A 13,974-nucleotide genomic window follows, 5' to 3' on the forward strand; every position below is an offset into this window, starting at 1 on the left:
GCTCCTCGCCGAGGGCGCCCGCCAACGAGTGCTGCCCCGCCTGCGCCTCCGACCAAGCGGGCGCGGCGTACACCTCAAAAGCAGGCAGCCCCCCCTCCCCAGGCCGCCGTTAAGTCCGGTAAACGGACCGCGAAGCGTCGCTGAGACAGGCCATCCGGAGAAGAGGAAACTTGCTCTTTCCCCGCTGGAGGGCGGGGTCCCGATAACAACGGTACTTTTCAGTGCCACCAAAACATCAATAAAAGAGCACTTTTCCCCTTCCCCGGATGTGACAGCACGAATTCTGCCAGTCCGGGACGCGCTGCCTTCCGGCTCACAGATTCTACGTGCTTCGCCAGTGGCTCACGAGCGCTGGGGGGACGGTCTCCCTTCCCTCAGCCCTCCAGCCCCCTCTCCGGAGTCAGGGTGCGGAGCCAGAGGAATCGCTCTCCTCCAGCTCTTCCGCGGGACCCTCGTGCTTCCCGGATCAGCACACCCACTCCGCGCTGCCCCACCGCTGGTACGTCAGCGATTGTAGCGATGACTCCATTAGCGAGGGCTCTGCCTGCCTGTGGCTCATACGCACAATCAGACTCGGTTACGCGATTCAGTTCACGAAACGGCCCCCCAAGTTCTTGGGCGTGTATTTCTCCAGGGTCAACCCCCTGTCCGCCCCTGTCTTGCGAGAGGAGATTGCTGCCCTCCTGGCGCAGGGTGCAATCGAGCCGGTTCCTCCAGCCAAATGGAGAGTGGGTTTTACAGCCCATACTTCATCGTACCCAAAAAGAGCGGTGGGTCATGACCAATCCTAGATCTGCGGGTTTTGAACTGCTGTCTGCACAGGCTGCCATTCAGAATGCTCACGCAGAGGTGCATTCTCCAATGCGTTCGTCCTCGGGATTGGTTTGCAGCCATAGACCTGAAGGACGCGTATTTCCATGTCTCCATTCTTCCCGCCACCGCCAATTTCTGCGGTTTGCGTTCGAGGGTCGAGCGTGGCAGTACAAGGTCCTCCCCTTCGGGCTCTCTCTGTCTCTGCGGGTCTTCACCAAACTCGCGGAGGGTGCCTTAGCGCCCCTTCGGCTCGCGGGCATCAGCAAACTCAATTATCTCGACGACTGGCTGATTTTAGCCCACTCGCGGGAGCAATTGATTGTGTACAGGGACAAGGTGCTTCGGCATCTCCGCCTACTGGGGCTTCAGGTCAACCGAGAAAAGAGCAAACTCGCCCCCGTGCAGAGGATCTCTTTTCTCGGGATGGAGCTGGACTCGATCACCATGGTAGCGCACCTCTCCGAGGAACGCGCTCGCTTGTTGCTGAACTGTCTGAGGGAGCTCGACAGCAAACTAGTGGTCCCACTGAAGTTCTTTCAGAGGCTCCTGGGGCATATGGCATCCGCAGCCGCCGTCACGCCGCTCGGATTGCTCCATATGAGACCACTTCAGCACTGGCTTCACGATCGGGTCCCAAGACGCGCATGGCACGCTGGCACACACCGGGTCTCTGTTACTGCGCTGTGTCGCCGCGCCCTAAGCCCTTGGAACGACCCCTCGTTCCTACAGGCCGGTGTGCCTCTAGGACAGGCGTCCAGCCATGTTGTTGTTTCAACAGATGCTTCCAACACGGGTTGGGGGGCCGTGTGTCGCGGGCATGCGGCTGCGGGCCTGTGGAAGGGTGCCCAGTTGCATTGGCATATCAATCGCCTAGAGCTGTTGGCAGTGTTCCTCGCTCTCCACCGCTTTTTTCCGGTACTGGAGCGGCAACACGTGCTGGTCAGGACGGACAGTATGGCGGCGGCGGCGTATATCAACCGCATGGGGGGTATGCGCTCTCGCCGCATGTCTCAGCTCGCCCGCCGTCTGCTCCTCTGGAGTCACCCGCGGAGTCACAGATCGATCTGTTTGCTTCCCCCAAGAACGCTCATTGCCAGTTGTTTTTTTCCCTGACCGAGGGCTCTCTCGGCACGGATGCACTGGCCCACAGCTGGCCTCAGGGCATGCGCAAGTATGCGTTTCCCCCAGTGAGCCTGTTCGCGCAGTTACTGTGCAAGGTCAGGGAGGACGAGGAACAGATTCTGCTAGTTGCGCCCCTTTGGCCCAACTGGACCGGACTCCTCGCGACGGCCCTCCCCTGGCGGATCCCTTTGAGAGAGGACCTACTCTCTCAGGGACAGGGCACCATCTGGCACCCTCGCCCCGATCTTTGGAACCTCCATGTGTGGTCCTTAGACGCGAGGAAGACTTAGGTAACCTACCGACTGCGGTGGTTAATACCATCACTCCATCGCCTACGCCCTGAGGTGGAGTCTATTCACTGAATGGTGCGTCTCTCGCAGAGAAGACCCCCGAAACTGCCAGATTAGTGTTGTGCTCTCTTTCCTTCAAGAGAAGTTGGACAGCAGGCTGTCGCCCTCCACTCTCAAGGTTTACGTGGCCGCCATCTCCGCTTATCATTGCGCGGTAGCTGGCGGCACCGTGGGAAAGCATAACCTCATCATCCGGTTCCTTAGGGGTGCTAGGCGAATTAATCCATCTCGCCCCCCTCTCATGCCCTCTTGGGATCTCGCCCTCGTTCTCATGAGTTTGCGATCCGATCCCTTTGAGCCTCTCGAATCAGTATCTCTAAGATATCTGTCCCTGAAGACAGCTCTGCTGGTTGCGTTGGCCTCCATCAAGAGGGTCGGGGACCTGGAGGCATTTTCGGTCAGTGATTCGTGCCTGGAATTCGGGCCGGATTACTATCACGTCATCCTGAGACCCCGCCCGGGTTATGTGCCCAAGGTTCCTACCACCCCCTTTAGAGATCAGGTAGTGAACCTGCAAGCGCTGCCCCCGGAGGAGGCAGACCCAGCCCTTTCTTTACTTTGTCCAGTTCGCGCTCTGGGTATTTATGTGGACCGTACTCAGAATTTTAGATCATCTGAGCAGCTCTTTGTCTGTTATGGCGGTCGGCAGCAGGGAAGTGCCGTATCGAAACAAAGATTATCCCACTGAAATGTGGATGCCATTTCACTCGCTTATTCAAGTCGAGGTCAGCCGTGTCCCCCGGGAGTGCGTGCACACTCCACTCGGAGCGTTGCATCCTCCTGGGCGCGTGCACGCGGCGCCTCTCTAACAGACATCTGTAGAGCTGCGGGCTGGGCGACACCCAACACATTTGCAAGGTTTTACAATCTGCGAGTGGAGTCGGTTTCCTCAAGGGTATTAGGTAACCCTTTGGTGATTGAGGAAACAACTCGGTAGGGTGTTGAGACACGCTTGCTGCGCCATTTTCCCTAACACGGAGATACGTGCGCCCTTTTATCTGTCAGTAAAGTTCCCCGTCAGGTGAGCCCTGCAGATTCCTCCGTGGCCCCCGGCACTGACTCAGCGGAGGAGTCACTTGCTGGCCCACTACGTTGTAGGTCTGCCCGCTGGTCAGCCCGCGTTTTGGGTATAGGTGCCTGCGATGCGTGATCCCTACTAGGCAATCCCATATGCTTATTCCGCCACGGTTAAGTCTCCCCCCTGGGCCTCTCAGCTAACCACTCTTTTGCTATGCGTACTCCCCCTTTTTAGGGCTAGTCCATATGTAAATCCTGCCATCTATCCCCCCTTGGGTAACGGATGGCCTCCGCAGCGTCCTCCCTATCGGGATTGCACGCTTCCCAACGTACTGTCGTATTTTCCTAGAATTATCTAGATGCTCACGACTTCCCAAAAAATATATCTAAATCCGTAAGACTTCTGTTGAAGTAGGATAAATTAGGGCCAGAGACACGTTGGAGGACCGCGCCTCCCATGATGTGGGTGCGTCACGCTTGCTTGACTATCCCCTCATCGGGGGCGTTGGTAAGGTGCAGTCATTATGGCGCTTTCCATACTTCTCCCATTCGTAGATTCAATTAATCCACTCTATGGCACTGAAGTACCCCAACCGAAGGGGAACGTTCGAGGTTACAGAAGTAACCCTTCGTTCCCCGTGGAGGGGAACGGAAGTGCCATACTCCGTCGCCATAATGTTCGCCATATGTTCCTTAGCCGTTTGAAAGTCTCTTCAGCTCAAAAGGATGGCGTTTGCTGGCTTCAGGTGTGCTTATATGCTGGGATAATTGCCGATGCAACACACCTGCGCAAGCTTACGCTGCCAATTAATTTTCATTCATTGGCCCGTTCAATACTCTCCAGACAAGCAGCTTCTGGTCCGAATCTCCCATTCGTGGATTAAATTAATCCACTCTATGGCACTTCCGTTCCCCTCCTCGGGGAACGAAGGGTTACTTCTGTAACCTCGAACGTTACCATTTGTCAAATCATTACTTGTTGGTTGTTGTTACAGACCACCATGTGCAAATAGTTGTTATTTAAGTGAATTGTGTTATATGATCGACAATGCATTTGCTACTGTAAATCAAATTTACTTGATGGGTGATTTAAATATTAATTGGATGTCTCAGGCCTATTCCCTGAAATCTAAAGTGGTGAATGTAATTAATGCATGTAATAAAACACAAGTTATTGATCAACCAACAAGAATTCATGCAAATAGTCTTGGTAAGGGAACTTTTACTTGTATTGACCATATTCATACAAATGCTGTGGAAATGTGTTCTAAGGGTGTATCTGTTCCTATTGGATGTAGTGATCATAATATAATAGTGATTGTTAGAAAAACAAAGATCCCAAAAGGAAGACCAAAAGTTATTTATAAAAGATTACATAGGAAATTTTGTCAGGACTTATTTTGCAATGATGTAAATAGCATATGTTGGGCTGTTGTTTAAAAGGAAGATCATCCTGATGATGCATTAACAGCTTTTAAAAGATTATTTTATTCTTTGGTGGATAAACGTGCACCTATGAAGAAACATACAGTGAAGAATATTAGGGCACCATGGATTGATAATAAATTGAAGAGGATAATGGCGGAAAGAGATGTGGCAAAGGGTATAGCAAGTAGAAATGGGAATAAACAGGATTGGGAAGTCTATTGTAAATCACGTAATAAAGTAACTAAGGTTAATAGAAAAAAGAAAATGACATTTTATAAAGTAAAAATAAGTGAAAATAAATATGATGGAAGAAAACTGTGGAACATTATTAATGAAATAATGAGGAGGAAATCAGGTCAAACTCCTTTTTTATTGAGACAAGTGATTTATTTTTAACTAAATCAGATGAAGTTGCCAATTATTTTAACGATTTTTTATATAAATAAAATGAATAAGCTTAGAGAAGAAATGTTAACTGATAATATTATACCAATTAAAAAGCAAATTGAAAAATTAGTAAGTGATAACCCAGCTCCATGTTTTGAAATGAAGGAAGTGAATGTCACAATATTAATTGGATTGTTGATCTGGATGAATGAGTTTCGTATTTAAATGTTTTTAATTGGTCTTGTTGTTATGTATTAATGTAATTTTGTTTTGTGTTCGATGGACCACAGGAAGAATAGCCACTACCTTAGTAGTGGCTAATGGGGATCCTGATAAATAAATAAATAAATTTAAAAAACTTGGACGTACTACATCCACCATTTTGTCATCACATGTCATACGTCAGTTGCATCGATTCACACCCATTCATAAAATCTTTAGCGGTGCATCATGGGATAGCCCATTGGAAGCACACTTCCTAATCTTGCCAGAAGTAGTAGGTCATCTGGGTTCTTCTCAGTTACTATTTTTTCAATTCTATGATTTCGGACAAACTATTTAGCTCGCATTCTGTTTTTAGCGTACTATATAGTATGGAAGTATGCCATTTCGGACACAGTCAAAGATTAACATGAATATGAATCAGTTTTTTGCAGGTTTTTCTGAACACTCACCTGTTGTTCAAAGCTGATTTTCATCTCTTCTTTCTCTTTTTCATATTCCTCCCTCCACTGCACTCGTTGTATCTCCAAATCATTTTTATGCTCTTCTTCAAGGACTTTTACTGTTTCTTCATGAGTCCTTTGTTGTTCTTCTCTCATGTTTCTTTCTTCTTTTAGTGTCTTCTCTAAATCCTGCAGTTGTTCTACTTTCTCTCTTTCTATTCTATTCTTGTGTCTGATTATTTCCTCCATTTCACACTTAAGTCTCTGATTTTGTTCTTCTAAAATCTGTCTTTTTTCCTCCTCTTCTTTTAGTTGCTGTTTGTCCTCTTGTGTCTGTTTCTCCCACTCCTCTCGTTCTCTCTTCATCTCCTCATGTGTCTCTCTCTCTTGCTGCTCTCTCTGTTTTAGTTGTGTTATATAATGATCTTCTCTTTCTGTATATTCAATTCTTCTCTAGTCTACTCATAGTCTACAATATTCATCAGTCTGGCTATTTCTGTGTCATATTTTACCTGAAGTGTTTCATTTTCTGCTTTTATCTTCTGTTTTTCTTTCCTAATTTCTTCCATGTCATGTTTATATGTCTGTATTTCTCTCTTCATCTCCTCTTTTATCCCTCTTTCACTCATTTCCTTGTCTTTAATCTGTGTTTTATATTGTTCTTCTCTTTGACCTGCTCTGTTCATCAGTCTGTCTATTTCTGTCTCATATTCCTTTTTAAGTTTCTCTTTTTCAGTTTTTATTTTGTCTATTTCTTTCGTTATTTCCTCTATTTCTTGTCTAAATGTCTCTCGTTCACTCTTAAGCTTGTCCTGTATCTCTCTCTGATGTTTTTCTTGTTCTCTTATTTCACTCTTGAGTTCTTCTCGTCTCTGTCTTTCTCTGTCTTGACTCTGACTTTCTTCCTCGATAATCATCTTCAGTCTTTTTCTCTCTTCTTCATGTTTGTTTATCAGTCCTTCTCTTTCTCTTTGCGTTTCCTCCATCATTACCCTTTGTTATGTATGTGATATTGCCATTGTCCCCAGTGCCATTAGGTGGCACCCACACGTTACTGCTTATGTTTGTGTGCTCTTGTAAATAAAATAGTGAAGAAGTGAAGTACTCCCGTTGTAGCTGTGTTATTTAGCCTAGTGTATTCAAGAGTGTATTTTAAATGTTATGATAGTGAGAACATAACATATTTGGCGACGAGGTGGATTAATTTATCCATGGACCTACCACAGTGAATCGTGAGTAGATAGGCGCACCTGAACTTTATTTTCTCTGCGTAGCAAAAGTGAGCTAGATTAGCTAGAATGGCTGCTACTATAGGCCATATGGAAGCTTTTGAGGAAAGCGTGGAACCATGGACCACCTATATTGAGCGATTTGAGCACTTTGTAGAAGCAAACAGCATTAATGCTGACAAAAAAGTGCCTGTGCTGCTCAGCGTGATCGGAGGGAAAACATACGGATTGCTCCGAAGTCTGATCGCGCCGGACAAGCCGGGAGAGAAAAGTTTTAAAGAGATCACAGACACGCTACAGCAGCATTTTTCTCCGAAGCCCCTGATCATCGCGGAGCGCTTTCGATTTCACCGGCGGAATCAGGAGGAGAGCGAGACGGTGACACAGTATGTTGCAGTGCTGAGAGGATTGTCTGAGCACTGTGAATTCGGGGGTCATCTGGATGATGCACTCCGTGACAGATTCGTGTGTGGTTTGAAGAGCGAAGCCACGCAAAAGCGCTTGTTGACTGAAACTACACTGACGTTTCATAGAGCGGTAGAACTGGCGGTGTCCATGGAAACAGCGTCACGTGAAGCGCATCAACTCAGTGGATCGCTGACGGTAAACGCACTATCTTTTACAAAGATTAAGACTGTAAACAAATGTAAACGATGTGGAAAGAATAACCATAGTGATGAAGATTGTTGGTTTAAGGACAAAACTTGTAACACGTGTGGAAAAAAAGGCCATATCAGTCACGTTTGTAGAAAGAGTAGCGATGATAGAAAAACAAAGAATGGAAACAGAGTAAAAGCTGCACGGTCAACAAAAGAAGCTAAGCATAAAGGCTATAGTAAAAAAGGAAATGTACACCATCTTGATGCTGATGCAGTATCCAGCGGTGATGAAACAGACAATGATTTAGCTCTGTATAAACTGTCGCAGCCAGGAGAAAAGTCCAGTATCATGGTGAAACCAGAAGTTGAAGGACTGCCACTTGAAATGGAACTGGACACAGGCGCAGCAGTCTCTTTAATTTCAACAGAGACTTATAATAAAATACTGAAACATCTGCCCTTATGCTCAACTGACATTGTTCTTCGAACATACACAGGACAAGCATTACGCCCTGAAGGTGTAATTGACGTTCATGTAAAAATGGGGAAACAGACAGCTGTTCTTCCATTGTATGTGGTGCAGGGAGATTATCCACCACTTTACGGCAGAGAATGGCTGCGTCGGATTAAACTTAACTGGAAAGAAATAAGAACAGTCAAACTGAAGACACTAGATGGTGTTCTGCAAAAACATACCGCTGTTTTCTCTAAACAATTAGGGGAAATGAAGAAAATAAAAGCTAAAATATCGCTGAAACCTAAACATAAACCAAAGTTTTGTCAGCCCAGAGTAGTCCCATATGCCCTGCGTCCAAAAGTTGAAGAGGAGTTGAACCGTCTCACTGAAATGGGAGTTTTGACACCGGTGCAGTATAGTGAATGGGCTACTCCAATAGTTCCAGTGGTGAAGAAAAATGGAGCAGTGCGCATCTGTGGGGACTTTAAAGTGACAATAAACCCTGTACTTCACACTGAACACTATCCGTTACCACGCATCGAGGACCTTTTTGCTTCATTAGCAGGAGGACAATGTTTCAGTAAACTAGACTTGTCCCATGCTTACCTCCAAATGAACGTGGAGGAGGAGTCCTCAAAGTTCCTCACAATTTCCACACAGAAAGGGCTATTCCAATATTCTTGTCTTCCTTTTGGGATTGCCTCCGCGCCAGCAATATTCCAAAGAGCTATGGATCAAGTATTATTAGGCCTTCCTAATGTCCATTGCTATCTGGATGACATTCTTGTTACTGGGCGTACGGAAGCTGAACACTTGGAAAACTTGGATGGAGTTCTTGGACGCCTGGAGGAGTTTGGCTTGCATGTGGAAAAAGGAAAATGTGACTTTTTCAAGGACTCACTGGAATATTTGGGTCACATAATTGACGCTGAAGGTTTGCACAAGTCGCCTGAAAAAGTGAGCGCAATTGTCAATGCCCCACCCCCATCAAACGTCACACAGCTGAGGTCATTCCTTGGTTTGTTAAATTATTATGGGAGGTTCATACCCAATTTGGCGACTATAGCGAATCCTTTGAATTCTCTGCTGTGCAAGGGAAAGCGCTGGCTGTGGTCGGCAGAGTGCAATGCTGCATTCAAAATGGCAAAGGAACAATTAGTATCGCAAAATGTCTTGACACACTACGACCCACAGAACCCAATTCGACTTGCGTGTGATGCATCACCATATGGCATTGGTGCTGTCATCTCACACATGTTACCCAGTGGTGAGGAAAAGCCTATAGCTTTTGCATCGCGCACGCTTAGCAAGACAGAACAGAATTACGCGCAGATTGAGCGTGAGGCTCTGGCAATTGTGTTTGGAGTTCGGAAATTCCATCAGTATCTCTACGGACGAAAATTCACACTCTTCACAGATCACCGCCCCCTTACTACAATCTTAGGGCCACAAAATGGAATTCCATCAATGGCGGCGGCACGTATGCAAAGGTGGGCATTGCTTTTGTCTGCACACAACTACACTATTGAGTACAAAAGAGCCGAACATCACGGAAATGCAGATGGTCTTTCCCGTCTGCCATTGCACGTAGAACATAGAGAAAAGAACGATGCTGTAGAGCTGTTCTACCTCGGACAGATGGAAAAACTCCCTGTTAGTGCCACTGATATTAGAAGAGAGACTATGAGCGACTCTATTTTGGCTACAGTGGTCGAAATGGTTCTACAAGGAACTCAAGCTATCAGCCTGACAGATAATAATGAACTCTCACCTTTCATCTCCAAACGCAGTGAGCTGTCTGTCCAACATCGATGTTTGATGAGGGGTATGAGAGTTGTGGTTCCACACAAACTACAGAAAAGAGTGCTGGAAGAACTGCACACTGGACATCCAGGAATTGTCAGAATGAAAGCCATTGCTCGTAGCTATGTGTGGTGGCCGCGTCTGGATGCTGACATTGAGTTGCAAGTGAAAATGTGTCAGTCATGCCAACAAATACAGAAAATGCCATCACAAGCACCTCTCCATCCATGGGAATGGCCAAGTAAACCATGGGAGCGCATACATGTAGATTTTGCTGGGCCATGTGAGGGTCACATGTATCTAGTCGTGGTCGATGCGCATTCAAAGTGGCCTGAGGTGCAAGTCATGACATCAACGACAGCAGAGAAAACTATTGATGTTTTGAGGAACATGTTCAGTCATTATGGTCTGCCTGAAGTCCTCGTGAGTGATAATGGACCACAATTTGTCTCTCAGGAGTTTGCGAGTTTCCTGAAAACCAATCACGTGAAGCATATTCGTTCCGCTCCTTATCACCCATCAACAAATGGGCAGGCTGAGAGGTTTGTTCAGTCACTAAAACAAGCACTGAAAGTTTCTAAGGGATCTTCTACTCTACAAAAAAGGCTGGAAACATTCCTGCTGACATACCGCAACACACCACACCCAACGACAAAAGAGTCCCCTTCCTTGTTGTTTATGGGACGCCAGTTGCGCACACGTCTTGATGCCCTAAAACCCAGTGTGACAGCGGCAGTGCGGCTCTCCCAAGTATCTCAAATTCTCCGCAGAGAAGGTCATTTGAGACCAAGACAGTTTGGAGTAGGTGATGCTGTGCTTGCTCGTGATTACAGGGGAAGAGAGAAATGGACATCAGGAGTGGTGACGGCTCAAAGTGGTCCAGTATCCTATACTGTGGATGTGGGTACTTCTGAGGAATGGAGGCGTCATGCTGATCAACTTTTGTCTATTCCAAAACAAACAGCTGAAAAGCTTTCAACAGACTTGCCTGATAACAAGAATGTGTCTGCCCCTGTACAGACCTCTGCAGATGCCACTTCTTCTGCATCACTAACAAGGGAACAAGATGTTAACAATGACATATCAGAAGAGTGTCAGACACAACATGACATTACACCAACACAGATTAGACGTTATCCAGCAAGAGTGATTAAACCACCCAACCGTCTGACATTATAAGAAAACAGAAGCTGCTGAATTAAGCTATAATTAGTTATGTTAGTGAGCCTGTTCTGATCTGGGGCAGAATAATCCCCGAACTGGCTCGAGGCAAGAGGCAGTCTACCCTCTACCTCTAGAGTAAAATAGATAAAGGTATTATAGTTGTGTTTTTGAAAAATGTTTTTGAGTTGTTTCTGTTTAAGAGGGGAGGAAATGTTATGTATGTGATATTGCCATTGTCCCCAGTGCCATTAGGTGGCACCCACACGTTACTGCTTATGTTTGTGTGCTCTTGTAAATAAAATAGTGAAGAAGTGAAGTACTCCCGTTGTAGCTGTGTTATTTAGCCTAGTGTATTCAAGAGTGTATTTTAAATGTTATGATAGTGAGAACATAACACCCTTGTTTTCTCTTTTTCTTCTTCACATTCCTTAATCAGTTCTTCTCTTTCTCTGTTTATTTCCTCCATCTTCATCCTCATTTTCTCTTTTTCATCTTCATTTCTCCTCATCAGTTCTTCTCTTTCTTTGTTCAGGTTTTCCACCATTATTTTCATTTTGTTTTCTTCTTCTTCAAGTTTGGACTGAAGCTCTCCTTTCTCTTTTTCCATTCTCTCTCTTTCTTGTTTTAGTTTCTCAAATTCATTTGTAATTTTCAGTTCCCTCTCTCTTATTTTCTTCTCCTCGTCTTCTCTTTTCATCTTCTCCTCTCGGTTCTGGTTCTTCAATTCCTCTTGATTTTTCTTTAACTTTTCCTGGACTTCTCTCTCCTTCTCTTTTAATTGTGTTTTGAATTGTTGTTCTCTCTCTTCAAACTCTTCTTCTCTTCTCTTACGGTAGTTGTCATGATTCTGTCTTTCATTTTCTATGCTGTTCTTCAATAGATCTATTTCTTTTTGAAGTTTCTCTTTTACTTTTCTAATTTCCTCTATTTCTTGTTTAGATGTCTCTCGTTCTCTCTTCATCTCATCTCGTGTCTCTCTCTGATGTTTCTCTTGTTCTCTTATTTCTCTTTTCAGTTCCTCTTCTCTTATCTTTCTCTCTTTCTCCTGATTCTGTTGTTCTTCCTTCATCATCATCTTAATTCTGTCTTTCTCATCTTCTAGTTTCTTCATCTCTTCTTCAGTTTCTCTGACTTTGTCCATCAGGATCTTCATCTGTTGTTCTTGCTTTTTTCTCTCCATCTCTCTGAACATCTTACAAGAGTAGAAACTTCCTCCGTTTGCCTTCACCATGTTGTCTATCTTCTCCAGTAGATCAGCCACTTGTGTTTGGTCTTCAGTCTGATTATTGTTGAACACATGGAATCTGTGTCCACAAGTTTCAATCAGCTTCATTAGAGGAGATCCAGGTTTCCCCAAACACTGTTCAATGGTTTGGTCCCTCATATAATCTCCTCTGGTGAAGAGCACCATGGTGTACATTAAAGAGTTTTCCCCAAATGTCTCTTGGATGATCTGCACTGATTTAGCCTCTTCTTGAGTGAATCTCTGTCCTAAATTGAGCACGATGATGAACACGTGTGGTCCAGGCAGAATCATGGAGATGCAGTTGCTGATTTCTTTCTGGATTTCCTCATTAGTGAGTTCAGTATCAAACAGTCCTGGCGTATCGATTACAGTAATGTGTCGACCATTGATTTCTCGAGTTTCGCTTTGACTCTCTTTAGTAACAGACTCTTGAGATAATGATGCTTTAAATAAAATTCTTCCCAAGATTGTGTTTCCTGTTGCACTTTTCCCAACTCCAGTTTTTCCTAGCAGGACAATCCTTAGTGCATCCTCATTATCTGTTGAACCTTTAAAAGAGAAAATACATTAACTGCTAGAGGGATAATAGATTAGCTGCTTAAATACATAAAGCTTCTAGAGTTCTTTCTAGAACTTAGGAAAATACTCTCTGTCAGCATTACATTGGCTCCCTATTAAACATTGTATGAAACCTTTCAAGGTTTTTTTTTCCTTCTCTGCCATCAATTGGAGAAGTTTGTTCTGCACTTGCTTGGCTTGGGACTGAACGAGCTGCCATTCAGAGGAGTTTCTCTTCAGTTTTTCGGCGTTCACTATTTTGGCTTGTCACTGAAGTGAAGCTTTTTTAATTTACCTCATCCTTATCTATGTTAAGCTGCTTTGACATAATCTACATTGTAGTTCAACACTTTAGAAATAAAGATGAATTGAACTGAATTAGTATTAAAGACTTAAAAAGGTTACATATCTGATTGTTTAGAAAATTCAGTGCATATCCATAATTTCCCTTTCCATGGTAGGGCCAGTGTAAGATTGAATGATTTCAGTTAATCTCTGAGTTGAGGTATGTCATAATAACATTTCGGGGTGTCTAAGGCAAGCGTCACAGCCACTGAACCAGTTACAAGTTTGGGTCGATATTGCCAAAAGTTTGGGATGAGCAAACAAGCACCATCAAAGGTCCACCCAACATCCCGTAAGGTCTGGAATTATGTAATTTGATGTTCCACTCCTGAACATGGGAGGTCCCGGCAGAGTCCACACACTACCCATAAGGGGAAAAGATAATATGTTATGTATATGGCCAAAGAAAAAAATCTGCATTGTTCACATCAGGGATATATATTAGAAGGAAGGATCCTAGGGGGCATGGCTCACTTTGTGACTGGTATACCAAGGCAATGACATCCATTATCTAGTAAGTCAACCTCTATTTATAGACGTTGCTTCCTTTCTAGGTCACCTAAAAGAGTTCAGCCTCCTGGCGTCCCTCAGGAAGCCAATTATCAGGTTGTGTTTGCCCAATGATTTGCATCATGGTCGCAATATAAATCTATAAAGGAAAGAGGTTTACCTCTACTATAGGGTTGGTGGTGTTCTTGACAAGGACACCCTTCTACTTAAGAGTTTAGGCATGTCTCTTCGAGGAAGCTCTAACCCGAATGATTGTGTTAAAAACTGCGGACAAAAGGCCA

The 13,974-nt window shown here is 45.0% G+C and overlaps 1 protein-coding gene across 1 annotated transcript in view; it reads right to left on the bottom strand.

The window, feature by feature from the left end:
• Nucleotides 1–13,974, bottom strand: part of LOC100334219 (interferon-induced very large GTPase 1) — a gene marked incomplete in the record, with an annotated part of 38,756 nt that overhangs the window by 18,132 nt on the left and 6,650 nt on the right. Inside the window, 4 exon segments of the mRNA NM_001442875.1 lie at nucleotides 5,792–6,237; nucleotides 6,240–6,517; nucleotides 6,560–6,729; nucleotides 11,462–12,828. Coding sequence (NP_001429804.1) covers nucleotides 5,792–6,237; nucleotides 6,240–6,517; nucleotides 6,560–6,729; nucleotides 11,462–12,828 — 2,261 coding nt within the window.

This window comes from Danio rerio, chromosome 3 (assembly GCF_052040795.2).
Source record: "Danio rerio strain M-AB ecotype USA chromosome 3, GRCz13ab, whole genome shotgun sequence".
Lineage (NCBI taxonomy): Eukaryota > Metazoa > Chordata > Actinopteri > Cypriniformes > Danionidae > Danio > Danio rerio.